This window comes from Pseudophryne corroboree, chromosome 1 (genome assembly GCF_028390025.1).
Source record: "Pseudophryne corroboree isolate aPseCor3 chromosome 1, aPseCor3.hap2, whole genome shotgun sequence".
Lineage (NCBI taxonomy): Eukaryota > Metazoa > Chordata > Amphibia > Anura > Myobatrachidae > Pseudophryne > Pseudophryne corroboree.
The window spans coordinates 77,674,271-77,700,924 of NC_086444.1; the positions used below are offsets into that span (position 1 = coordinate 77,674,271).

The 26,654-nt window shown below is 47.0% G+C and overlaps 1 protein-coding gene across 1 annotated transcript in view; it reads left to right on the top strand.

Annotated features, from left to right (window-relative positions):
* Positions 1-2,109: 2,109 nt before the first annotated feature.
* SPEF2 (sperm flagellar 2) overlaps positions 2,110-26,654 on the top strand; it is an 853,267-nt gene continuing 828,722 nt past the window's right edge. The window contains exon 1 of the mRNA XM_063960786.1: positions 2,110-2,248. Coding sequence (XP_063816856.1) covers positions 2,123-2,248 — 126 coding nt within the window. The 5' untranslated portion in view covers positions 2,110-2,122. The remainder of the gene's footprint in view (positions 2,249-26,654) is intronic.

Below are 26,654 nucleotides of genomic sequence, written 5' to 3' on the forward strand. Positions count from 1 at the left end.
GAAATCTAATAAAAAAGTGAAAAATCAACTGCAGCAACTATTTAGTCTCGGCTGAATACTACGCACCTCGCGCTCAACACTTCCTAAATATTGTTTTAATGTTTATTTTTGTTAGAGGTCAGAGATCTTATCTTACACATAACAAGGCTCCGTAAGCAGATGGTATTACTTTAATAAATGTGAATTATTTTCACAAATTCTACAGTATGATCCATTGCAGCAACCTGATATTTTCATGAAAGCAGAGTATAATAAGTGCCGTATGAATCGGACATTTTTTATTTTTTTATGATACTTGCAAAACTGGACTTTGTTTATCCTGTGGGCTGGTTTAATGTTTTATTGAATAGTTTTCAGCCTTGGGCCTGAGAACATTAAATGTCTTTGTCAAGGTAACGCTTAGTTAGTTGCTGGCACTGGAAAGGGAGATTAGAATGTCAGGTTTAATATCAAATGTAAAAAAAACAAAAACAAATTGAAAATACCTCAAGGCTAAATAGGATTATTTGTATAATAACTCACTGACATTTTAGTCATAAACATTATGCAATCAAAGTTATATGTGTTTATTATTCGTGTTAAATAGACAGACAGGAAGTTGATCTTGCTCATGGGGTTTGGCTTTTCATACAAACAGGATTTGGAAGGTGACTGGATTTGCATTGTTAGTTACTGCTGTGGCAGGTGCAGTCACACTGACACTTTGTAGACTTCCAGCTAGAAAAACGCCGCTTCTTATCACTGACGTGTTTCTGTATATCTGCATGCTGCGGGGCTTATTCAGGGGCAGATCCAGAAGAAAATGAAAGGGGGGTGGGGCACCAGGATAGGGGAACGGTAAGTTATATTTACATGCACCTAAGGCTCCCAGAAAAGGAGTGTGGTATCACAGGGGGTGTGGCCTCACAGAATATGCCATCAGGTAATGATTGGCTGTAGGAGCACATCCTGGTTTATTGCCAATGTTTCACCCTGATGAAAAGGCTGATTGGGCCTTGAAATGTTGGTCACCTGTTCCATTAGTTATGGGAGCCTGGAAGGCACCCCAGCACAATATAATTACAGGGGTGTATCTAGCCATTGGCCAGGATGGCACTCGCCAGGGGCGCCAGGCAAGGAGGGGTCGCCGCCTGGCTGTGCCACCTGCGGCCAAAGGGTAGAAAAGCAGTACTGTCAGACTGTACCTGGTGAGAGTCTGTTACTGCTGGAGCGGTGCTGGTGTCCGTCAGCACCGCACTGCAGTAGTGATCAGACTAGTGTCCGGCAGCACCGCACTGCACTAGTGATCAGACTAGTGTCCAGCAACACCGCACTGCACTAGTGATCAGACTAGTGTCCGGCAGCACCACACTGCACTTGTAATCAGACTCAAAATAAACTACAGCTCCCAGCAGCCCTTGTTGCTGGGAGCTCCCGGCAGCAAGGGCTGCTGGGAACTGTAGTTCATTTTGAGTCTGATTACAAGTTCAGTGCTGCCAGACACTAGTCTGATCACTAGTGCAGTGTGGTGCTGACGCAGGCCCGGCGCTACCTGCTCAGCGAAGGGATGCAAAGCAGGGAGGCGCCTGCCTGGGAGAGGCGCTGTCCCTGCTCTGCATCCCCGCTGCAGCGCCCCCTGTCTCCGCTGTTGCTGCTGCTGCCGGCTGCTGTGCCTGTCACACTGTGTGACAGGCATCGGCGCCGACAGCTTCAACCCTCCAGTCCTCCTCCCTCACTTGACAGCAGTAGTGGTTGTCATAAAAGGGTGCGGGGCTTTACCATACCTCCCAACTGTCCCGATTTTCGCGGTACAGTCCCGTTTTTTTGGGTCTGTCCCGCTGTCCCTCTCACGGGCCGCAGTGTCCCACGGTGGGTGGGGGCAGTTGGGAGGCTCCTAATCACTCACTGCTCTGCTCGGTTGAAAGCAGAGCAGGGGTGAATAGACACTGTGCGCGCGCGCACAGCGTCTATTCCAGTGAGTTAGAGGGAGAGGGGGCATGCCAGCAGCTCACAGAGCCCTGGCCATGCCCCCTCAGTGACGAAAACGGGGAGTGGCTCGCGATCGCGGGACCTCCATGAAGCCACGCCCCTTCTACACAGGTCACGCCCCCTTTTCGGTCGCGGGCGCGCTACGTGCGCCAAGATGTCCCTCCTTCGTCTACTTCAATGTTGGGAGGTATGTCTTTACGGCGACGAGGGGACGGGGCTACACGGAAAAGGCTGCCTGAGAGGGACAGGACTGATTGAAGTACTCACTCTGCTGCTTCAGGTACTGTAAACGGGAGAGGGGGGGGGAAAGCGTTTGTGTATAGTATGTGTGTGTGTGACTGTGTATGTGTAGTATGTGTGTGTGGGGGGAAGGGAGCAATAAAAACAAAGCAGTTTTCTGGTACCCTCTTACCCCCCTTCGCCTGCCCACCACTCACCCTGGGGTCTTGCAGCTTGTTAACATCATTGTCTGGAGGCTGGCTGAGGACAAAATCCATGGCTGCCAGTCATCATTTCCCTACTCAGGGCAGAGTGTGCAGCATTTCCTGCTGCTGCATGCAGGGAGGTTTACACTTGTATGCATACCTCCCAACTGTCCGGTTTTTCGCGGGACAGTCCCTTTTTTTGGGACTGTCCCGCTGTCCCACCCACAGGCCGCAGTGTCCTGCGGTGTGGGGGAGGGGGGTGTTGGGAGGTTCCTGCACTCTCTGCCCTGCTTAGCAAAGCAGCAGGCAATAGACGCTGTGCACATGCGCAGCATTTATTCACGGAGACGAGAGGGACTGGGGGCATGCCAGCAGCAGCTGGATATGCCCCCAGAGTGATGAAATATGGGGTTTGGCTCGCAATCGCGATACTCCAGCGAAGCCACAACCCATTTTCTATAAGCCATGCCCCTTTTCATCTGTGCGTGGCTTCACTGTACGAGGGTGTCCCAAATTCCCCTCTATAGAAGTTGGGAGGTATGCTGTATCTAGCCTCCTCCATATTTGACACCAGCCTGCCAGTGCCAGATTAAGGTCCATATGGGCCTGGAGCTGAAATTTAGGAAGGGCCTATTGTGTGCCTCGGCAGGAGGTGTGACAAGCGCTGCGGTGGTGTGACTAGTGATGTGGGGGTGTGATCAGTGTGGTGTGGGTGTGGTCTAAATAGGGGGTGTGGCCTATGCCATGTGAGTGACACAGTCACCACTTACTGACAGACACTACTTACTGACACACACACACACACACACACACACACACACACACACACACAACACAAAGCTTACTGACACAATCACCACTTACTGACAGACACTATTTACTAACACACACACACTCACTAGAGATGAGCGGGTTCGGTTTCTCTGAAACCGAACCCGCACGAACTTCATGTTTTTTTCACGGGTCCGAGCAGACTCGGATCCTCCCGCCTTGCTCGGTTAACCCGAGCGCGCCCGAACGTCATCATGACGCTGTCGGATTCTCGCGAGACTCGGATTCTATATAAGGAGCCGCGCGTCGCCGCCATTTTCACACGTGCATTGAGATTGATAGGGAGAGGACGTGGCTGGCGTCCTCTCCATTAGAAATTAGATTAGAAGAGAGAGAGAGATTGTGCAGAGTCAGACAGAGTTTACCACAGTGACCAGTGCAGTTGTTGTTAGTTAACTTTTATTTATTTTAATATAATATATCCGTTCTCTGCTATATCCGTTCTCTGCCTGAAAAAAAACGATACACAGCAGCAGCCAGTCACACAGTGTGACTCAGTCTGTGTGCACTCAGCTCAGCCCAGTGTGCTGCACATCAATGTATAAAAGGCAAAGCTTATAATAATTGTGGGGGAGACTGGGGAGCACTGCAGGTTGTTATAGCAGGAGCCCCCAGGAGTACATAATATTATATTAATTTAAAATTAAACAGTGCACACTTTTGCTGCAGGAGTGCCACTGCCAGTGTGACTAGTGGTGACCAGTGCCTGACCACCAGTATAGTAGTATATTGTTGTATGTATTGTATACTATCTCTTTATCAACCAGTCTATATTAGCAGCAGACACAGTACAGTGCGGTAGTTCACGGCTGTGGCTACCTCTGTGTCGGCAGTCGGAACTCGGCAGGCAGTCCGTCCATCCATAATTGTATTACAATATATACCACCTAACCGTGGTATTTTTTTTTCTTTCTTTATACCGTCGTCATAGTGTCATACTAGTTGTTACGAGTATACTACTATCTCTTTATCAACCAGTGTACAGTGCGGTAGTTCACGGCTGTGGCTACCTCTGTGTCGGCAGTCGGCAGGCAGTCCGTCCATCCATAATTGTATTATTATTATAATATATACCACCTAACCGTGGTTTTTTTTTCATTCTTTATACCGTCATAGTGTCATACTAGTTGTTACGAGTATACTACTATCTCTTTATCAACCAGTGTACAGTGCGGTAGTTCACGGCTGTGGCTACCTCTGTGTCGGCAGTCGGCAGGCAGTCCGTCCATCCATAATTGTATTATTATTATAATATATACCACCTAACTGTGGTATTTTTTTTTCTTTCTTTATACCGTCGTCATAGTGTCATACTAGTTGTTACGAGTATACTACTATCTCTTTATCAACCAGTGTACAGTGCGGTAGTTCACGGCTGTGGCTACCTCTGTGTCGGCAGTCGGCAGGCAGTCCGTCCATCCATAATTGTATTATTATTATAATATATACCACCTAACCGTGGTTTTTTTTTCATTCTTTATACCGTCGTCATAGTGTCATACTAGTTGTTACGAGTATACTACTATCTCTTTATCAACCAGTGTACAGTGCGGTAGTTCACGGCTGTGGCTACCTCTGTGTCGGCAGTCGGCAGGCAGTCCGTCCATCCATAATTGTATTATTATTATAATATATACCACCTAACCGTGGTTTTTTTTTCATTCTTTATACCGTCGTCATAGTGTCATACTAGTTGTTACGAGTATACTACTATCTCTTTATCAACCAGTGTACAGTGCGGTAGTTCACGGCTGTGGCTACCTCTGTGTCGGCAGTCGGCAGGCAGTCCGTCCATCCATAATTGTATTATTATTATAATATATACCACCTAACCGTGGTTTTTTTTTCATTCTTTATACCGTCGTCATAGTGTCATACTAGTTGTTACGAGTATACTACTATCTCTTTATCAACCAGTGTACAGTGCGGTAGTTCACGGCTGTGGCTACCTCTGTGTCGGCAGTCGGCAGGCAGTCCGTCCATCCATAATTGTATTATTATTATAATATATACCACCTAACCGTGGTTTTTTTTTCATTCTTTATACCGTCGTCATAGTGTCATACTAGTTGTTACGAGTATACTACTATCTCTTTATCAACCAGTGTACAGTGCGGTAGTTCACGGCTGTGGCTACCTCTGTGTCGGCAGTCGGCAGGCAGTCCGTCCATCCATAATTGTATTATTATCATAATATATACCACCTAACCGTGGTTTTTTTTTCATTCTTTATACCGTCGTCATAGTGTCATACTAGTTGTTACGAGTATACTACTATCTCTTTATCAACCAGTGTACAGTGCGGTAGTTCACGGCTGTGGCTACCTCTGTGTCGGAACTCGGCAGGCAGTCCGTCCATCCATAATTGTATTATATACCACCTAACCGTGGTTTTTTTATACCACCTAACCGTGGCAGTCCGTCCATAATTGTATACTAGTATCCAATCCATCCATCTCCATTGTTTACCTGAGGTGCCTTTTAGTTCTGCCTATAAAATATGGAGAACAAAAAAGTTGAGGTTCCAAAATTAGGGAAAGATCAAGATCCACTTCCACCTCGTGCTGAAGCTGCTGCCACTAGTCATGGCCGAGACGATGAAATGCCAGCAACGTCGTCTGCCAAGGCCGATGCCCAATGTCATAGTACAGAGCATGTCAAATCCAAAACACCAAATATCAGAAAAAAAAGGACTCCAAAACCTAAAATAAAATTGTCGGAGGAGAAGCGTAAACTTGCCAATATGCCATTTACCACACGGAGTGGCAAGGAACGGCTGAGGCCCTGGCCTATGTTCATGGCTAGTGGTTCAGCTTCACATGAGGATGGAAGCACTCAGCCTCTCGCTAGAAAAATGAAAAGACTCAAGCTGGCAAAAGCAGCACAGCAAAGAACTGTGCATTCTTCGAAATCCCAAATCCGAATTCCGAGCCCACCCGCTGGCGGTGATGCAGGGCAGTCTGGAGCGACTGCTGATGCTGACATCTGGTCCGGACTGAAGGACCTGACAACCATTACGGACATGTCGTCTACTGTCACTGCATATGATTCTCTCACCATTGATAGAATGGTGGAGGATTATATGAGTGACCGCATCCAAGTAGGCACGTCACACAGTCCGTACTTATACTGGCAGGAAAAAGAGGCAATTTGGAGGCCCTTGCACAAACTGGCTTTATTCTACCTAAGTTGCCCTCCCACAAGTGTGTACTCCGAAAGAGTGTTTAGTGCCGCCGCTCACCTTGTCAGCAATCGGCGTACGAGGTTACATCCAGAAAATGTGGAGAAGATGATGTTCATTAAAATGAATTATAATCAATTCCTCCGCGGAGACATTGACCAGCAGCAATTGCCTCCACAAAGTACACAGGGAGCTGACATGGTGGATTCCAGTGGGGACGAATTGATAATCTGTGAGGAGGGGGATGTACACGGTGATATATCGGAGGATGATGATGAGGTGGACATCTTGCCTCTGTAGAGCCAGTTTGTGCAAGGAGAGATTAATTGCTTCTTTTTTGGTGGGGGTCCAAACCAACCCGTCATTTCAGTCACAGTCGTGTGGCAGACCCTGTCACTGAAATGATGGGTTGGTTAAAGTGTGCATGTCCTGTTTTGTTTATACAACATAAGGGTGGGTGGGAAGGGCCCAAGGACAATTCCATCTTGCACCTCTTTTTTCTTTTATTTTTCTTTGCGTCATGTGCTGTTTGGGGAGGGTTTTTTGGAAGGGACATCCTGCGTGACACTGCAGTGCCACTCCTAGATGGGCCCGGTGTTTGTGTCGGCCACTAGGGTCGCTTATCTTTCTCACACAGTCAGCTACCTCATTGCGCCTCTTTTTTTCTTTGCGTCATGTGCTGTTTGGGGAGGGTTTTTTGGAAGGGACATCCTGCGTGACACTGCAGTGCCACTCCTAGATGGGCCCGGTGTTTGTGTCGGCCACTAGGGTCGCTTATCTTTCTCACACAGTCAGCTACCTCATTGCGCCTCTTTTTTTCTTTGCGTCATGTGCTGTTTGGGGAGGGTTTTTTGGAAGGGACATCCTGCGTGACACTGCAGTGCCACTCCTAGATGGGCCAGGTGTTTGTGTCGGCCACTAGGGTCGCTAATCTTACTCACACAGCTACCTCATTGCGCCTCTTTTTTTCTTTGCGTCATGTGCTGTTTGGGGAGGGTTTTTTGGAAGGGACATCCTGCGTGACACTGCAGTGCCACTCCTAGATGGGCCCGGTGTTTGTGTCGGCCACTAGGGTCGCTTATCTTTCTCACACAGTCAGCTACCTCATTGCGCCTCTTTTTTTCTTTGCGTCATGTGCTGTTTGGGGAGGGTTTTTTGGAAGGGACATCCTGCGTGACACTGCAGTGCCACTCCTAGATGGGCCCGGTGTTTGTGTCGGCCACTAGGGTCGCTAATCTTACTCACACAGCTACCTCATTGCGCCTCTTTTTTTCTTTGCGTCATGTGCTGTTTGGGGAGGGTTTTTTGGAAGGGACATCCTGCGTGACACTGCAGTGCCACTCCTAGATGGGCCCGGTGTTTGTGTCGGCCACTAGGGTCGCTGAGCTTAGTCATCCAGCGACCTCGGTGCAAATTTTAGGACTAAAAATAATATTGTGAGGTGTAAGGTGTTCAGAATAGACTGAAAATGAGTGTTAATTATGGTTATTGAGGTTAATAATACTATGGGATCAAAATGACCCCCAAATTCAATGTTTTAAGATGTTTTTTAGGGTTTTTTGAAAAAACCACCCGAATCCAAAACACACCCGAATCCGACAAAAAAAATTCGGTGAGGTTTTGCCAAAACGCGGTCGAACCCAAAACACGGCCGCGGAACCGAACCCAAAACCAAAACACAAAACCCGAAAAATTTCAGGCGCTCATCTCTAACACTCACAACACAAAACTTACCGACACAGACACCACTTACTGATATATATTACTGACTGACACACACGCACAACACAGATAAACTTACTGACACAGACATTACTTACTGACACACACACAACACAATACTTATACCGCTCTCACATCACAATGCCGGGTTCCACCTGGGAATTGGAAATGGGTCCACTCCTGGGTGGGACCCGGCATTTGACCCTACACACCGCCAACCCGACCCGGCAATTTGCCGGTTCGGGTTGCCATCTGTGGGCGGAGATGGAGTCGGCATCAGGTGCAGAGGCGGCGCTTGAAGATGAGATCATCCCTATGCAGTGAACGGGTCCCGGGTTGCATCGACCTGGGTGACCCGTTCACACTGCACCGGACCTGGTATTTAACCCGGGAATAACCTTTCTTTATTCCCGGGTTGAATTACCGGGTCAGGCAATCCAGAATTCGCCCATGACCCCTTTCACAACACACATCGGAACGTGTCGACCCAGCAATATACCCAGTCTATACCAGGTTATTTTTGCGGTGTGAAAGGGGTATTACTGACACAGACACCCACCACTTACTGATAGACACTACTTACTGACACACACACAGTACAAAACCTACTGACAGACACTTCTTACTGACACACACACACAACACAAAACTTACTGACACAGACACCCACCACTTACTGACAGACACTACTTACTGACACACACACACACACACACACACACACACACACACACACACACACACAGTACAAAACCTACTGACAGACACTACTTACTGACACACACACACAACACAAAACTTATTGACACAGACACCCACCACTTACTGACAGACACTACTTACTGACACACACAACATAAAACTTACTGACACAGACACCATGCAAAATGTACTGACACAAACATTACTTACTGACAGACACTTCTTACTGACACCAGTGGTGCACACAGAATTTTTTTCTCAGTGGTACTGTGCCTGCGTGCCGTGGGCGTGGTCACATGTCATTAAGGGATGTGACCATGTGACACTAGGTGGAGTGGTTATATATTATGTGAATCCATGGCACAGACACCCCCTATCCCTGCGGACTACAGAGACAAGGACAGCAGGATGTGACCCTAGTTATAGAATACAAAATATTATATATAAGCTATGTACCCAGCACTCATCCTGTTATGATGTGAATATTTGCTCCAGTGCCCTCCTTCGGTTTTTCAAGCTGTGGACAGAGTACAATGAGGCAGCACTCCCGAGTCTTGCTGGTGCAGTAAGATTTATTTAGTAAGATTCTGGATTAATAAGTCTTAATGCACCAGCAAAACTCGGGAGTGCCGCCTCATTGTACTTGTGCGGAGGGGTCTCAACCATTAGAGTTACTCACCGGGGTGTAGTATGAGTTGCCGGCGGCCGGGTCCCCGGCGGCCAGCATACCGGCGCCGGGATCCCGACTGCCGGCTTGCCAACAGAAGGGCGAGCGCAAATGAGCCCCTTGCGGGCGGGCTGGCTGCGGTCCCGGGGCCGCGCGTAAGCGCCACGCTATCCTCCCTCCAGGGGGTTCGTGGACCCCCAAGAGGGAGAAAAGGTGTCGGTATGCCGGTTGTAGGGATTCCGGTGCCAGTATACTGTGCGCCGGCATCCCAACAACTGGTATACTGAATACCACCCACACACCGCAGGCCCGGCACCCCATCGTCACTTTTTCTCTGCCAGTCTGCCAGGTGCGGGAGGGTGATGACATCACCTTCATGCTCCCAGCAGTCCTTTTCCTGGTAAAGGAAGAAGGTACTGGCGGCGATCTAGGAGCTTGGTGGTGGTGTTTTACAGTGTGGCGGGGGTATGGCGTGCTGGCAGATACATTCTTAATGGTACGCCGTACCGGAGCGTACCGCCACACTTGCAGGACTGACTAACACACACACACACAACGCAAAACATATTGACACACACGACACAACACAAAACTTACACACACACACACACACACACACACACACACACAATGCAAAACTTACTGACACAGACACAATGCAAAACTTACTGACACTACTTACTGACACACACAAACACAAAACCTACTGACACTGACACTACTTACTGACAGACACTACTTACTTAGCGACACACACACACACATTCCCCCCCACCTCCCCTTCAAAACTTACTGACATAGACACCACTTACACAGGGCCTGGTGTGGGCTGCTACTCACATGGTTTTGCATGCTCCCTCAGCTCTGACATCCAAGGACCCAGCTCTCCTAAAAGACAGAAGCCTCCTGTCAAGACCCTTCCCCTCTCCGAGGCTCCGCCCTCGAACCCATCTGAAGCCCCGCCCCCTTTTCCATCAAAAGATAATTGCTTTTGCTGCAGCATACCATTCCTGCTGCAGCTTATACAATAACAATACCTCATTAAAGAGGGGAAGGGTCTTGACAGGAGGCTGCTGTCTAGGAACTATTTCCGTGGCTCCGCCCCCTTGTCTGCCGAAGCCACGCCCCTTGTCCGTCCGAGGCCCCGCCCCCTTGCAACACGTAGCGGTCAGGACACAGGCTGACCAGTTTGGGGTGGAGGTGAGTGAGCTGATGTATGCGCTGACAGGAAATGTTTTTTGTTCCTGTCAGCACTGGCTACTGCCTGCACTGCAGGGAGCTCTGTGGGCCTATTTTCAATGGGGGGCTTGGAGCTGCAGCTCCATCCGCCCCTTTGTTAATCCGGCCATGCAGCCTGCTATAGACAATGCGGACTACATACTAATTGTCAGCGGGCAGGATTCCGGCAAATTGATTGCATCCCAACAATGCATGTGCCCATTTACTGAGGTTAATGGGGCTGTGAGAGGCCCTAGTAGGTCTTGAGATCCAAACATCCCTCACTCACCCCTGTCGGACTTCTCCTCATCGGGATCCTGGCGTTGGTATTATGAATGCCTGGATCCCATCAGCCCATAGGATGTGGCTCATTCTCCTTACACTCATTATTTGGGGGAGGGGATGGGGGGTTCAGTGATACACACACACACACACACACACACACACACACACACACACACACACACACACACACACACACACACACATATATTATGAACCCAAGGGTGCATGTGGGCATTATACACAGGTGCAGAAGTATATACATGTGGGCATTATACACAGGTGCAGCGGTATATACATGTGGGCATTATACACTGGTGCACCAGTGTATATATATGTGGGAATTATACACAGGTGCAGCAGTATATACACATGTAGGCATTATACACAGGTGCAGCGGTATATACATGTGGGCATTATACACTGGCGCAGCAGTATATACATGTAGGCATTATACACAGGTGCATCAGTATATACATGTGGGCATTATACACAGGTGCAGCGGTATATACATGTGGGCATTATACACTGGTGCATCGGTATATACATGCGGGCATTATACACAGGTGCAGCGGTATATACATGTGGGCATTATACACTGGTGCACCGGTATATACATGCGGGCATTATACACAGGTGCAGCGGTATATACATGTGGGCATTATACACAAGTGCAGCAGTATATACATGTGGGCATTATACACAGGTGCAGCGGTATATACACTGCTCAAAAAAATAAAGGGAACACTTAAACAACACAATGTAACTCCAAGTCAATCACACTTCTGTGAAATAAAACTGTCCACCTAGGAAGCAACACTGATTGACAATCAATTTCACATGCTGTTGTGCAAATGGAATAGACAACAGGTGGGAATTATAGGCAATTAGCAAGACACCCCCAATAAAGGAATTGTTCTGCAGGTGGTGACCACAGACCACTTCTCAGCTCCTATGCTTTCTGGCTGATGTTTTGGTCACTTTTGAAAGATATCGGTGCTTTCACTCTAGTGGTAGCATGAGACGGAGTCTACAACCCACACAAGTGGCTCAGGTAGTGCAGCTCATCCAGGATGGCACATCAATGCGAGCTGTGGCAAGAAGGTTTGCTCTGTCTGTCAGCGTAGTGTCCAGAGCATGGAGGCGCTATCAGGAGACAGGCCAGTACATCAGGAGACATGGAGTAGGCCGTAGGAGGGCAACAACCCAATAGCAGGACCGCTACCTCCGCCTTTGTGCAAGGAGGAACAGAAGGAGCACTGCCAGAGCCCTGCAAAATGACCTCCAGCAAGCCACAAATGTGCATGTGTCTACTCAAACGATCAGAAACAGACTCCATGAGGGTGGTATGAGGGCCCGACGTCCACAGGTGGGGGTTGTGCTTACAGTCCAACACCGTGCAGGATTTTTGGCATTTGCCATAGAACACCAAGATTGGCAAATTCGCCACTGGCGCCCTGTGCTCTTCACAGATGAAAGCAGGTTCTCACTGAGCACATGTGACAGACATGACAGAGTCTGGAGACGCCAAGGAGAACGTTCTGCTGCCTGCAACATCCTCCAGCATGACCGGTTTGGCAGTGGGTCAGTAATGGTGTGGGGTGGCATTTCTTTGGGGGGCCGCACAGCCCTCCATGTGCTCACCAGAGGTAGCCTGACTGCCATTAGGTACCGAGATGAGATCCTCAGACCCCTTGTGAGACCATATGCTGGTCCGGTTGGCCCTGGGTTCCTCCTAATGCAAGACAATGCTAGACCTCATGTGGCTGGAGTGTGTCAGCAGTTCCTGCAAGACGAAGGCATTGATGCTATGGACTGGCCCGCCCGTTCCCCAGACCTGAATCCAATTGAGCACATCTGGGACATCATGTCTCGCTCCATCCACCAACGCCACGTTGCACCACAGACTGTCCAGGAGTTGGCGGATGCTTTAGTCCAGGTCTGGGAGGAGATCCCTCAGGAGACCATCTGCCACCTCATCAGGAGCATGTCCAGGCATTGTAGGGAGGTCATACAGACACGTGGAGGCCACACACACTACTGAGCCTCATTTTGACTTGTTTTAAGGACATTACATCAAAGTTGGATCAGCCTGTAGTGTGTTTTTCCACTTTAATTTTGAGTGTGACTCCATATCCAGACCTCCATGGGTTAATAAATTTGATTTCCATTGATAATTTTTGTGTGATTTTGTTGTCAGCACATTCAACTATGTAAAGAACAAAGTATTTAATAAGAATATTTAATTCATTCAGATCTAGGATGTGTTGTTTAAGTGTTCCCTTTATTTTTTTGAGCAGTGTACATCTGGGCATTATACACTGGTGCGGCAGTATATACATGTGGACATTATACACAGGTGCAGCAGTATATACATGTGGGCATTATACACAGGTGCAGCAGTATATACATGTGGGCATTATACACTGGTGCGGCAGTATATACATGTGGGCATTAGACACAGGTGCAGCAGTATATACATGTGGGCATTATACACTGGTGCGGCAGTATATGCATGTGGACATTATACACAGGTGCAGCAGTATATACATGCGGACATTATACACAGGTGCAGCAGTATATACATGTGGACATTATACACAGGTGCAGCAGTATATACTGTGGACATTATACACAGGTGCAGCAGTATATACATGTGGACATTATACACAGGTGCAGCAGTATATACATGTGGACATTATACAGCAGTATATACATGTGGACATTATACACAGGTGCAGCAGTATATACATGTGGACATTATACACAGGTGCAGCAGTATATACATGTGGACATTATACACAGGTGCAGTGGTATATATTGCTGGAAATTTGGTGAGTTTTGATCAGTGATGTGCAGACAAGAAATGGGGATACTATTGTATGGTCACGCCCTTGTTTGTGAAACCACACCTCCTTTTTTCAATGCTTACTGTCCCTTTGTAAAATATAGGAGGGCGCAAATTTATAGTTTGCAGGGGGGCGCCGAACACCCTAGCTCTGGCCCTGTGCTGACGGACACTAGTCTGATCACTAGTGCAGTGCGGTGCTGACGGACATGCCGGCAGTAACAGACTCTCACCAGGTACGCAGCAATTGTTATATAGCACAGTGCTATAGATCTATTTGTTGTTGAAGATAATAAAAAGTGTCAGTGTTTGGGAGAAGGGACTGTAGTACCTGGAAAACTACACGATTTTCATGAATGTTAGATGTAAGTAAGTAGTAAGTAAGAGAAAACTTTAACTTGTTGAGTGTAATAAAGAAAATACAAATCTTACCTATTTCAAGGCCAGGTACAAGGAAATGTATATCAGTTAATTGTATAATTGATCATTTTATCTTGGAAGTGATGGCACCCTGATGTTTTTTCTAACAGGAAGCACTTCTACCATCCACGTAATGGTGTTTGGTTAATGGCTGGGTCCTCTCACCGTATCTCACCGTATCTCATTAGCATTTTATTCGGGATGCAGTCAAGATGCCGGCGTTTGGCATCCCGGCGGTCGGAAAGCTGACGCCAGCATCCCGAAACTGCTCGGAATGCTGATGCTGGCATCCCAACATAGATAGCGATGCAGAATGCCAAAATCCGGATCGAGTTGGTGCCAAAGTCTCCACTGGCAAGCGTGGAAGGGTTAGGGTTAGGCTGTGAGGGTGGGAGGGTTAGGGATAGGCTGCAGGGAGGGAGAAGAGGAAGGGTGGGTTAGGGTTAGGCACCACTGAAGAGGCTTGGGGGGGGGCGGGTTAGGGTCAGGCTGTGGGAAAGGTGGGTTAGGGGGGATGGATGGTATAACGTGAATACGAGACCCTACTGTGCGGTGTAATGTGAATGAGGGACACTACTGAATACATAATTTGAATTGGAAGTACTATTGTGTCAACGCCCTTCCCCCACAAGACCATGCCCCATTTCCAATACTCACACCCTATTCCAAATGTGTGTATGGGGAGGGGGGGGGGGGGGGGGGGGTGAGCCCCTTACTTTGCCAGGGGCACTCGGACCCCTAGATACACCCCTGTATAATTATAATCGTTTTTAGTTGGTGGTGGCAGGTGCAGCATACCTTGTTTTGGGCACTGCACTGAGACTCAGACTGCAGGACATGAACTGCCTATCTTTGATTAGCAGAGGCAGCCAACTGGATCTCCAACAAGCAGCATAAAACATCTGCAGGACAGCCCTGTCACAATCACACGGGCCGCCTTCTCAAAGCTGAGGCTAAGTGTGACTGAACCTAGCATGGTGGTAAAGGAAGTGGAGGAGGAAGTGCTGGGAAACTGTGCGGTGCAGTGAGGGCTAATGAAGCCTTCTGCGCCGTCATAAGTAACAGTCTTACTCGATGCTGGCATTTGAACCCCGCGCCTGGGCTGGGCTCTAGCCAGCTGGCAGTGGGGGAGGTAGGTTGCGGTGTGAGCAGGGGGAGGGCTCCAGCCTCCCCATTGGTTACCACACGAACTTGCTGTTAGAGCCGCGGCGGGTCCTAGTGCCTGCCGGCTCTTTTATCAAATCTGACTGACGGAAATAGCAGAAGTCAGAAACGACAGGGGGGCACGGGCCCGAGTGCCCCCCCCCCCCCCCTCTTGGATTCGTCTATGGGCCCATTTATCAACGACTCACGAGTGATAAAACTCGTTGTGGATGGTATAACTCATTGCGTAAGATAAATGGTGCTCCAGCAGCCAATCAGCTTCCAACTGACATTTTTCAAACACATGACAGTTATTATGCTGGGCATAAACTATACAATTATCTGTCAGATAATCTGTCAGATCCGGTTGGTTGGAAAGAAAATCTGGTAATGGATGAGAGCAAATGACAATCAACCATATGCTCCCAAACACTAGAAAATTTACAAAAACTCATTCATACAATTGGTTAAGTCCGTGATTTAACCAATTTGTCTGAACAACATGTTTTGTCCATTTTCCAGTGATTGGGAGTAAATTATTCAATTGTCATTTCCTCTCATCCATTACCAGATTTTCTTTCCAACCAGCCGCATCTGGCAGATTATCTGACAGATAATTGTATAGTGTGTGCCCAGCTTTATGAGCTGAACATATGACAGTTGAGAGATGATTGGCTGGAGCACCATTTATCATACGAAACGTGTTTTACCTGTAACAAAGGGGGTCACTCTGACCAGTTTGCACGCAGCGGTTTATTGCTGTGGTGCGAAAGGGTGCGGAATGCGCATGCGCGGCGGCCGCACTGCGTGTGCGCGACATTGCCTGGCGACAGGGGTCGCCGGGTTACATCGCGACTTGCAAAGGAAGCGATCGCAGAGCTGACCACAAAGAAGATTGGCAGGAAGAAGGCGTGCCAGGGCAGATCCGGATAGTTTGGAGCCGTTTTTGGGGAGTGGTGAGTAAAACGCAGGCGTGTCCAGAAGAACGGAGGGTGGATGTCTGACGTCAAAGCCGGCTCCAGCATCGCAGTTATCGTCGCACAGGGTAAGTAGGTGCAGGGCTGGTCTTCTTTTGCTTGAAACTTTTTTAGCTTAGCAGGGCTGCACAAGCGATTGCAGCCCTGCTAAGCTAAAATACACTCCCCCATAGGCGTGGACTAGTTGATCGCAGCAGCAGCTAAAAGTTGCTGGCTGCGATCAACTCGGAATGACCACCAATTAGTTTTATCACTCTTTGATAAATGAGCCCCTGTATGTGGAGGCTGTAGCACGTGGGACATTCTATTAGACTGACCATATTATCCCTTTGACCTGGGATACTTATGGATTACACAGGTTCTGTGGCTGATCAAAGCCAGTTGAAATGTAGGCTTGAAGTCAGCCAGCCTCAGAACCTGTGTAATCCATGAGCGTCCCAGGTAAAAGGGATAATACGGTCACTGTAATTCTATATAGAGGTGACCCATTTACTGTAGTTATTGATCAGATTGCTGTAAGTGTTGACGGAGCTCAGTGCAGAAGACTGGTGATATCTGGCCAGTTACATCACTGTGGTCGGTGACACCTGGTCTGTCGCATCAGTCCCCTGCATGTGCCTATGGCATCCATTTGAAAAGGGTGTGTGGCATTGGGAAGGGGCCTGACTTTGTGTGTGTGTGTGTTAGGGGGGTGGTCTTCAATTTGCCGGCTGTCAGGATTCTGGCGCACAGTATACCGGCGCTGGAATCCCGACACCTTTGCTCCCTCTTAGGGGTCCACGACCCCCCTGGAGGGAGATGCGCGCCACCATGCCCGCAGCGTGGTGAGTGCAGCGAGCCCGCAAGGGGCTCCTTTGCGCTCGCCCAGCTGTCAGTATGCCGGCGGTCGGGATTCCGGCGCCAATATGCTGGCCGCCGGCATACCCTACTACACCCGTGTTAGGGGCAGCATTCCCAGATGTGTTGGGATGCCTCCAGAGACATCCTCAGTGACGGGGCCAGGCGCTGCACAATAATGTAACAGTACAGCACCCCGGTTCCCTGTCAGTGAGGTGGAGCTGGCATTTTGGTGTCACCTCCCAGTCCTCATGCCCTGCACCCCGCTTAGTGATGCCAGTGATTGGGGATAATTATGAGGGTAAATACTGGCTTCTTTTGCATGTAGCCCACACGGGCAGGACAGCGTTATTTTTACACTGCAATTTAGATTTCAGTTTGGATGCACCCAAATCTAATGGAACAATGTGTGACTTTTGGCGCAATATAGTGTCAACCCAATCTAGATCCCCTGATGATCCGCCCAAAAACAGATACAATAACAAGACAATATAACACACCTTGAAAAAGGGCCAGGAGGGTCGAAACGGCGTTGGTGCTGTCAGATAGTGAGTGAGCTTTTTATTTCTACAGTTGCGTGAGCACTTGACTATCATTCCAAAGGTAAACAGGATTTGTTTTCTCGAGTGTAAGTCCGGAATTTCATCCCTTGTTTGTCATGTCCATCTGACTTAAACATTTCCAGCATACAATATATTGCAACAGATATGTTACAGACTGCCAAACTGGCAATTTTTTATATTTTGAACATTCTGAATTTTAATGAAGGAATTAAAGCCTTCAACATAGAGAAGAGTGTTTTACCATGTAAAAAGAAACCTTGATATGTGGAGTTCGCTATACCATTAGGTGAGTTGGGTACGTATCCCCTATTGCATATGACACCTGAGTGAAGTATAAAGATACCGTTATGTATATGTTTCTATTATTCTTTATGTGAGTTTCGGTACATCTTCCATTGTGGCAAACTGGTGGCGAGATTCTGCCCTTATCATCTATCAAGGATTGTATCACGTTAGGGCTCTATTTCTGGATACTCAGTGGACTGTTTTATCAGTTCTAAACAATACTACCCATTGTATTTATTATTTCTTCTTTTCATGTGAACTTGTGGACTTGTGGCATTGACTAAGAACATAAAGATTTGAAGATTTTCCAGGGACACACATGATGTAAAATTGTTATTGAAAGTCATATCCCATCTATCATAGAGTTGGTAAGTATTATTGTTTATAGTGACACCCAAATCTAACACTCTCTGCACATGTTACATCTGCCCCACCCAAATATAACTCTCTCTGCACATGTTACATCTGCCCCACCTGCAGCGCAGCATGGTTTTACCAAGGTCTAAAGTTAATTGCAAGGGCCAGGGGTTAAGCCCGAGGCTGTCCCCCCCATCCAAGGGCGGCGGATGGGGGACTGATAGCCAAGTGTAAAAAATCAGAATATTGTTTTTAGTAGCAGTACTACAAGTCCCAGCAAGCCTCCCCTGCAAGCTGGTACTTGGAGAACCACAAGTACCAGCATGCGATGGAAAACCGGGCCTGCTGGTACCTGTAGTACTACTACTAAAAAAATACCCAACAAAAAACAGAACACACACACCGTGACAGTAAAAGTTTATTACATACATGCACACCTCCATACATACATACTTACCTATGTTCACACGAGGCTCGGTCCACTTCTCCATGTAGAATCCCTGGGGTACCTGTGAAAAAAATTATACTCACATAATCCAGTGTATCTTCTGTTCTTTGTATAATCCACGTACTTGGCAAAAAAACAAACTGGAAACCCGACCACGCACTGAAAGGGGTCCCATGTTTACACATGGGACCCCTTTCCCCGACTGCCAGGACCCCCCTGACTCCTGTCAAAGAGGGTCCCTTCAGCCAATCAGGGAGCGCCACGTTGTGGCACTCTCCTGATTGGCTGTGCGCTCCTGTAGTGTCAGTGAGGCTGCACACGACAGAGATACAATGTTGCTCTATGCGCTCCATTGTATCCAATGGTGGGAACTTTGCGGTCAGCGGTTGACCGAAAGTAACCTCACCACTGACCGCAAAGTTCCCATCATTGGCTACAATGGAGCGCATAGGCGCAACATTGTATCTCTGCCGTGTGCAGCCTCACTGACACTACAGGAGCGCACAGCCAATCAGGAGAGTGCCACGACGTGGCGCTCCCTGATTGGCTGAAGGGACCCTCTTTGACAGGAGTCAGGGGGGGTCCTGGCAGTCGGGGAAAGGGGTACCATGTGTAAACATGGGACCCTTTTCAGTGCGTGGTCGGGTTTCCGGTTTTTTTTTTTTTGCCAAGTACGTGGATTATACAAAGAACAGAAGATACACTGGATTATGTGAGTATAATTTTTTCAACAGGTACACCGAGGATTCTACATGGAGAAGAGGACCGAGCCTCGTGTGAACATAGGTAAGTATGTATGTATGGAGGTGTGCATGTATGTAATAAACTTTTACTGTCACTGTGTGTGTGTTCTGTTTTTTGTTGGGTATTTTTTTAGTAGTAGTACTACAGGTACCAGCGGGTCTGGGACTGAGGGTCGACAGCACAAAGGTCGACACACCTTAGGTCAATGCCAATAGGTCGACACACCTTAGGTCGACATGGACAAAAGGTCGACAGGAACAAGGTCGACGTGGAAAAAGGTCGACATGAGTTTTTTATGTTTTTTTGGTGTCGTTTTCTTCGTAGAGTGACCGGGAACCCCAATTAGTGCACCGCGTCCCCTCGCATGGCTCGCTTCGCTCGCCATGCTTCGGGCATGGTGCCTTCGCTCCACTACCGCTTCGCTCGGCACACTTTACCGTTCCAATCGTAGTCCACGTGGATCGTTAAGTATGAAAAGGTTCAAAAAAAGAAAAAAATCATGAAAAACTCATGTCGACATTTTTCCATGTCGACCTTGTTCCTGTCGACCTTTTGTCCATGTTGACCTTTTGTCCATGTCGACCTAAGGTGTGTTGACCAATTGGCGTCGACCTAAGGTGTGTCTACCTTTGTGCTGTCGACCTGGAGTCCGGATACCGTACCAGCGGGCCCGGTTTTCCACCGCATGCTGGTACTTGTGGTTCTCCAAGTACCAGCTTGCGGGGGAGGCTTGCTGGGACTTGTAGTACTGCTACTAAAAACAATATTCTGATTTTTTTACACTTGGCTATCAGCCCCCCATCCGCCGCCCTTGGATGGGGGGGACAGCCTCGGGCTTCACCCCTGGCCCTTGGGTGGCTGGAGGGGGGAACCCCTTGATTTAAGGGGTTCCCACTCCTCCAGGGTACCCCGGCCAGGGGTGACTAGTTGGGGATGTAATGCCAGGGCCGCCAGGACCACAATAAAAGTGTCCCCCGGCTCTGGCATTATGTACCTGGCTAGTGGAGCCCGGTGCTAGTTCAAAAAATACGGGGGACCCCTACGCTTTTTGTCCCTTGTATTTTTTGCACCAGGACCAGGCGCAGAGCCCGGTGCTGGTTGATTAAATATGGGGGAACCCCAGTCATTTTTTTTCTCATATTTTTTCAACCAGGACCGGCTCAAAGAGCCCGAGGCTGGTTTTGCTTAGGAGGGGGGACCCCACGCATTTTATTTTTTATTTTTAACACTTTCCCACCCCTTACCACTGATAAACATGCACGGATCTCACGGATCCGTGCATGCCTATCAGAACACGGTAAAAAAAAGCAGGTCTATTTGAAAACTGCTTTTTTTTTTACGATTTGTATTTATTCACGGCATTGTTTGGCTATTGCCGGCAGTGTTTGTGAAATACAAATTTTAGTAAATTACCGAGTTCTAGCAAATAACAGGGGTATTTGACCGATGGTGTATTTATTCGTAATTTTTTTCTTGGACTTCAACAAAAATACAAATGCCCTCATCACTGCCGTGATTTGAGTTTAGTAAATTCCTGAGATGACACTTTGAAGAAAAAACACCATCTCGGTCAAAATCGGGAGCTTAGTAAATATACCCCAAACTGTGTAATGTGAACTGTACTGAATTAGTCTTTATTGAATGCTACAAAGTAATTTCATCTTCTTGAATATCATTTTTGTTATTTTGATTGTGTGAACCAATTAATCTGCTTTCTATCCAGCATTCATTGCGGTAAACTAAAGAATACTCCCCACGAAGGTTGCTGTTAAATGACCTTCCTGTTTACGCATTGATAAAGCTAAATATATTTATCGTATAAATAACCCTTTAAGAGGTCTAAGAACACTGTACGCTGACTACGTAAGAAGTACCGTAAGGGTACGCTACTTGCGTAACGATCGCTCAGCCGTAGGCGAGACGCTCAAGCGTCGCGTTCGCTCACGGCCCAGAGATCACAGACTGGCACACTATTGGCTACAGACAAACGTAATGATTCGCTATGGCGTAGCGGACGCTCGAGACCACGAGGAGATCACCAGCGGCGCAGACGCTCACAACGCTATACCTTGATATCTATACCTTTAACAATGAGATACACAGTATACCTTTATGTAGAGACAGTGTGTAAGTGCAACCTGGTGTAACCTGATTAACTACAAAGCTGCTTGAGCGTCACCGACGCTCTGTGAACACTTAACACTAAGAGAAAATACACAGATACTTGTTTAGGGTCCAAAGCCTATTAAATGTATTATAACTAATATACTTGTAAAAAGGAATCACAGTACAAATGATACACTACAATATAACAGAGACTTCCTAACCAAATAACTACACTATAAATACAATACAATACAATACAATCTAATCAAGGGAAAATACGAGAGAAAGAGTAGAGAGAGAGAGAGAGAGATAGAGATGAGAGAAATGGCTCACAGTAAGACAATATGATCACGGAGAAAAACTTACGCACAAGGGTAACGATCGCAAGCGCTTCTGGACATCCAGCTTCCCGATTATCAGCAATGAGAACCGTTTGATGAGAAGTGAAAGCTGGATGCCACAGGCCCGTCTTTTATGCTCCACACACAATGCAATCCAATGGTCCCTACAATCTTATCGTCCATTGGACACAGGAATTCGGCTTTGCATCATAACAAAAGGTCATAGGGTGATTCATACAGGTGGGCTGTGACGATTTCAAACAGCTCAGGTGGGTGGGAAACTGGGTTTCCCGCCGCATACCTGAGTAAGAGTAAATAATAGTAATGGACATAAACTTCTTATGTCCATAACTATTCGCACGAGCGATTAATACGCTCCAAACCAACACCGGAATATTGCTATTTAAATCCTCTTCCGATGGGTACCAAACACTGCTGTATGACTCCTGTTAGACCCTTCCTACAATACAAAGAGGGATTCCTCCGTTCAGGGACATTCTATATTAACCAAACTTTCAGAATCTATCAAAGGGACCATGATCTATAAACTACGTTAATTGTGGAAATATGTAACGATTGGGTCGCACGCTACGACTACATACTCTTTACCGTAAATACGCATACCGATGCGAGCGGGTGCACGCATCAGCGGGTATGCGCTATCACGGGAAAGCGCACGCATGCGCAGCGCGGACCAGTGTGAGGTGCAAATATGGCAGTGTGCATAGAGATATTTTTCTGACTTTGACAGTCCACCCTTTGGCAGTCAATAATAACTGCCACCTTCTAAAACATTTCAAAAAGAGAAAAATATATGTCAGGGGTTAATTCATTTCCATGGTTGGGTAGGGGAGGAGAGAGGAGTAGGTGTGAAGAGGGTATGACCTAGTGAGATAGCAGAAGCATGTGTGTATGAGTCCATGTTTGGGGGGTCATGTATCATCGTGCCGTACGTGTTGTAAATCAAGCTTCGAGGTATTGCGAAGTATACATTTGAATTCCTTCTTATCCCGTGGTACAGGTCTGTGGATGGGCTGTCAAACTTTACCGAGCTCTTTTCGGCTTTTGAACAAAATGGGGAGCACATTTTAGTTGATGATACATGAATGGGGGTATATGTGATTGCTGATATCTGTGCCTGTATTCCCTATACTATGTGTGTTATTACCTGAGGGTTGTAGAGATGAAGATGAAGAACACTTATGGAAAATGCAATGATATTCTATGTCAGGTAAATGTACATCTGTCGTTGAAGTTTTGTTCGGTATCAGTTGAAAGTCGTCTTCTTTGCGCTGTTTTGCTCCTTAGGCATGAGCAACAAGCTTTGTCAGTGCCATCAGATTTACAAAAAATGTTGGGCTAGCGTGAGTTTAAAAATACTAGGGAAACTGGGGATCCATGGCAAAGTTCATCAAGTGTCCATTTCTCAAGTGGTCAAAACTCTTTCTTTGGTCCATCCGTTGTCTGTATAGCGTCTCGTCAACTTCCTCGTCCAAGGGGGTCTTTTTATCTTGGAGAAAAGCAGAAAAACAGGTGAAAGAAACGGACCGTATAATCGCATTTTTCATCATATCCTGGTTTCTATCATTGGGTCATAAATCAAATCCAGGTTAATTACAGTTTCCTCACTCCTCAAACTCATCACTCTTGTACTTTGTTTGCACCTCATTAAAGCCTGCCCGCATCTAAATATCAATCCAATAGATATAACAACACCTAAAATACATAGGAGAAACTTTCCAACATCCATTATGACTCCTTGAGCCCAGTCTCCTAAACCGGAGAACCAATTTCGCGGGTTCAACCATGACACCCAACCAGTCAGCTCATTACCTACAGCAGCAAGAGTGAGATTGTGTTTTCGGCGAAATTCCCACTTTAATTGGAGAATATCATCCATCTTTTGGTCTATGACCTCTACCGGATCCTCGGTGCTATTCGTGATGTACGTGCAACACTTCACGCCGTACTGTGTTGCCAATGTAACACAATATCCGCCTGTCACTGCTGTGAGGTAATTAAGAACCATTCTATGCTGTACCAGTTCTGTTTTATAAGCTTGGAGTTCTCTTCCAGTGTATCTAAACGTGTCATCATACATTTCAGTGATATTATCTAACAAATTTGCAAGCGCAGAGATGTATCTATAATTCATCACTCCTCGAGCGGTGCGAGTGAAATCTAACGCCACCAGAACCTGAATCCCGGTGGATTCATGGATCAGATCAGAGGCCGGATGCTCTAACCTTTCTGACAGTTGTCTTTTAACGAGGTGCTCGTAATGAGTGTGAGTATAAGGAGTTTGGGCACCACGGTGTATGTCTTTCATTTTATCATGTGTTACAGTCATCACTTCAGGCAATACTTTTCCAATATAACACAATCCTTCAGAGTTTGGGGCAAGCCACTTGTACGCCTTTCTCCCGCATATGAAATAAGCATCATCGGGGAGAACATATGGGACGGAGTAGGACATTACCATATTACATACCTTCCAGGTGAAATCTCCTGACCCTAATTCTTCCATCTGCTTAATACACGTATCAGGTTGTACGATATGTGCACAGTATCCTGGTGATACTTCTCCAACTCTAGTAATCCTATTTCCTAAGGTATATCTATACCTGAAAGATTTTCCTCTACTGGCTATGTGGCGTACAAGCTCTGTATCTGTAGGCATTCTATCTGCTCTATGCGAGAAGGTCATGGTCAGGTTGCTCCATGACACTTCCCAATTTCCCGGCTGTCGGGGATTGGAGATGTTGAAACATAAGAGGGACCTATCCACATGGTATTGGTGGCGCTTCAAACTAGGAGGGCTGGAGATATTAAACCTCCTGTCCACCGGTCTCCCACCATTTAACTCAAGTACCTCCCCTATCGTTAAAGGAAATGGTACTAGCCCTGATTTGCTATGACCCTGAGGTACTTGAGAGCATACCCAACAATCTGTTTTGTTTAACACATTACCCACTAAGGAGTGATAGTCACTCAATGGATGCCGGTCCATATGGATATTAAAACTGGATTGGCATTTCTTTATGCACCCATCCTCAATGACATTGTTACAAAGCCTGCAGATACAGTTTTCTTCAGCTAACAACCCGTCACAATTTCTTCTATGATCAATGCTATCGGATCGCTTTCTGATACTCGCCTTTGCTTGTTGGTTAGGTTGATCTTGGAAAACTACGCCTCCATCATCATAATCGGAACCCATTCCAGAACCTCTCTCGACCTCCATGGTACTTTCGCCGGAACAGACTGCTCTAGTCAACATCATGGTTAACAGGAAAATCCGGATCACAGTCTCTTGGGGCAAGTCCATCTTTGAGGAGGAAATGGAGAAGAATGAGAAGGGGGAAAAAGAAATTTCAAGGGTGAGGGGATGGGAAGTGGAAAAAAAACAATAAAAGGGATTGGGGAGTCGACAACTGCTTTCGGTCTTCAAGGCTCAGGTGCCGCCTCAGTCCTCCTGGAACAGACACTCCAGTGATACAACCTCTACCGTCTGTTCCTTATCACGGGACTTCTCTGGATCAGCAACCTTCTTGCAGTGGGATGAATGGACCCAAGTCTCTCTCTCAGCAACCTTCAATGCTGTGGTGCTAGTCAATAAGACCTGGTATGGTCCTTCCCATCTATCAATAAGACAACCTGAGTGTAGAAAATTTCGTATCATTACATAATCCCCAGGTTCAATGTCATGACAATTACTATCAGGTAGATCAGGAATCACCAACTTCAGATTTTCATTTTGATTCCTCAACTGTTTACTCATGTTAATTAAGTACTTTACAGTTACTTCATTGTTACATTTCAAATCATCCTGAGGGTTAATCATGACATGCGGTTGTCGACCAAACAAGATTTCAAAAGGGGACAGATTAAGAGGGGACCTGGGAGTGGTTCTGATGCTATACAAAACAATGGGTAAAGCTTCTGGCCACGTCAATCCTGTCTCTGCCATTACTTTACTCAATTTATTTTTAATCGTGCTGTTCACTCTTTCGACCTTCGCACTCGCCTGTGGACGGTACGGAGTGTGCAGCTTGCTATCAATTCCCATCAACTTACACATTCCTTGAAAGACATCACCTGTAAAATGGGTACCCCTATCACTTTCGATTATTCTAGGGATACCATATCTACATACAAACTCCTGCACAATTTTCTTAGCTGTAAACATAGCGGTATTTGTAGCCGCTGGAAATGCTTCGACCCAATTCGAGAAAACATCTATACAAACAAGTACATATTTCAAATTCCGACATGGGGGTAATTGAATGAAGTCAATTTGTATTACCTGAAAAGGGCCGCCGGCAGGTGGGATATGGGATGGTTCTGTAGGTATTGCCTTTCCAATATTCTTTCTCAGACAGGTAAGGCATGACATTGCTCTTTTACTCGCATGAGAGGAGAATCCTGGGGCGCACCAGTATGCTCTTACCAATTTGCACATCCCCTCCTTGCCTAGATGAGTCAGCCCGTGAGCTGCTTCAGCCAGACATGGAAGATATGTCCTGGGGGCCACTGGTTTACCATGTCCATCCGTCCAGAGCCCTGAGGACTCCTGGCCATATCCCTTT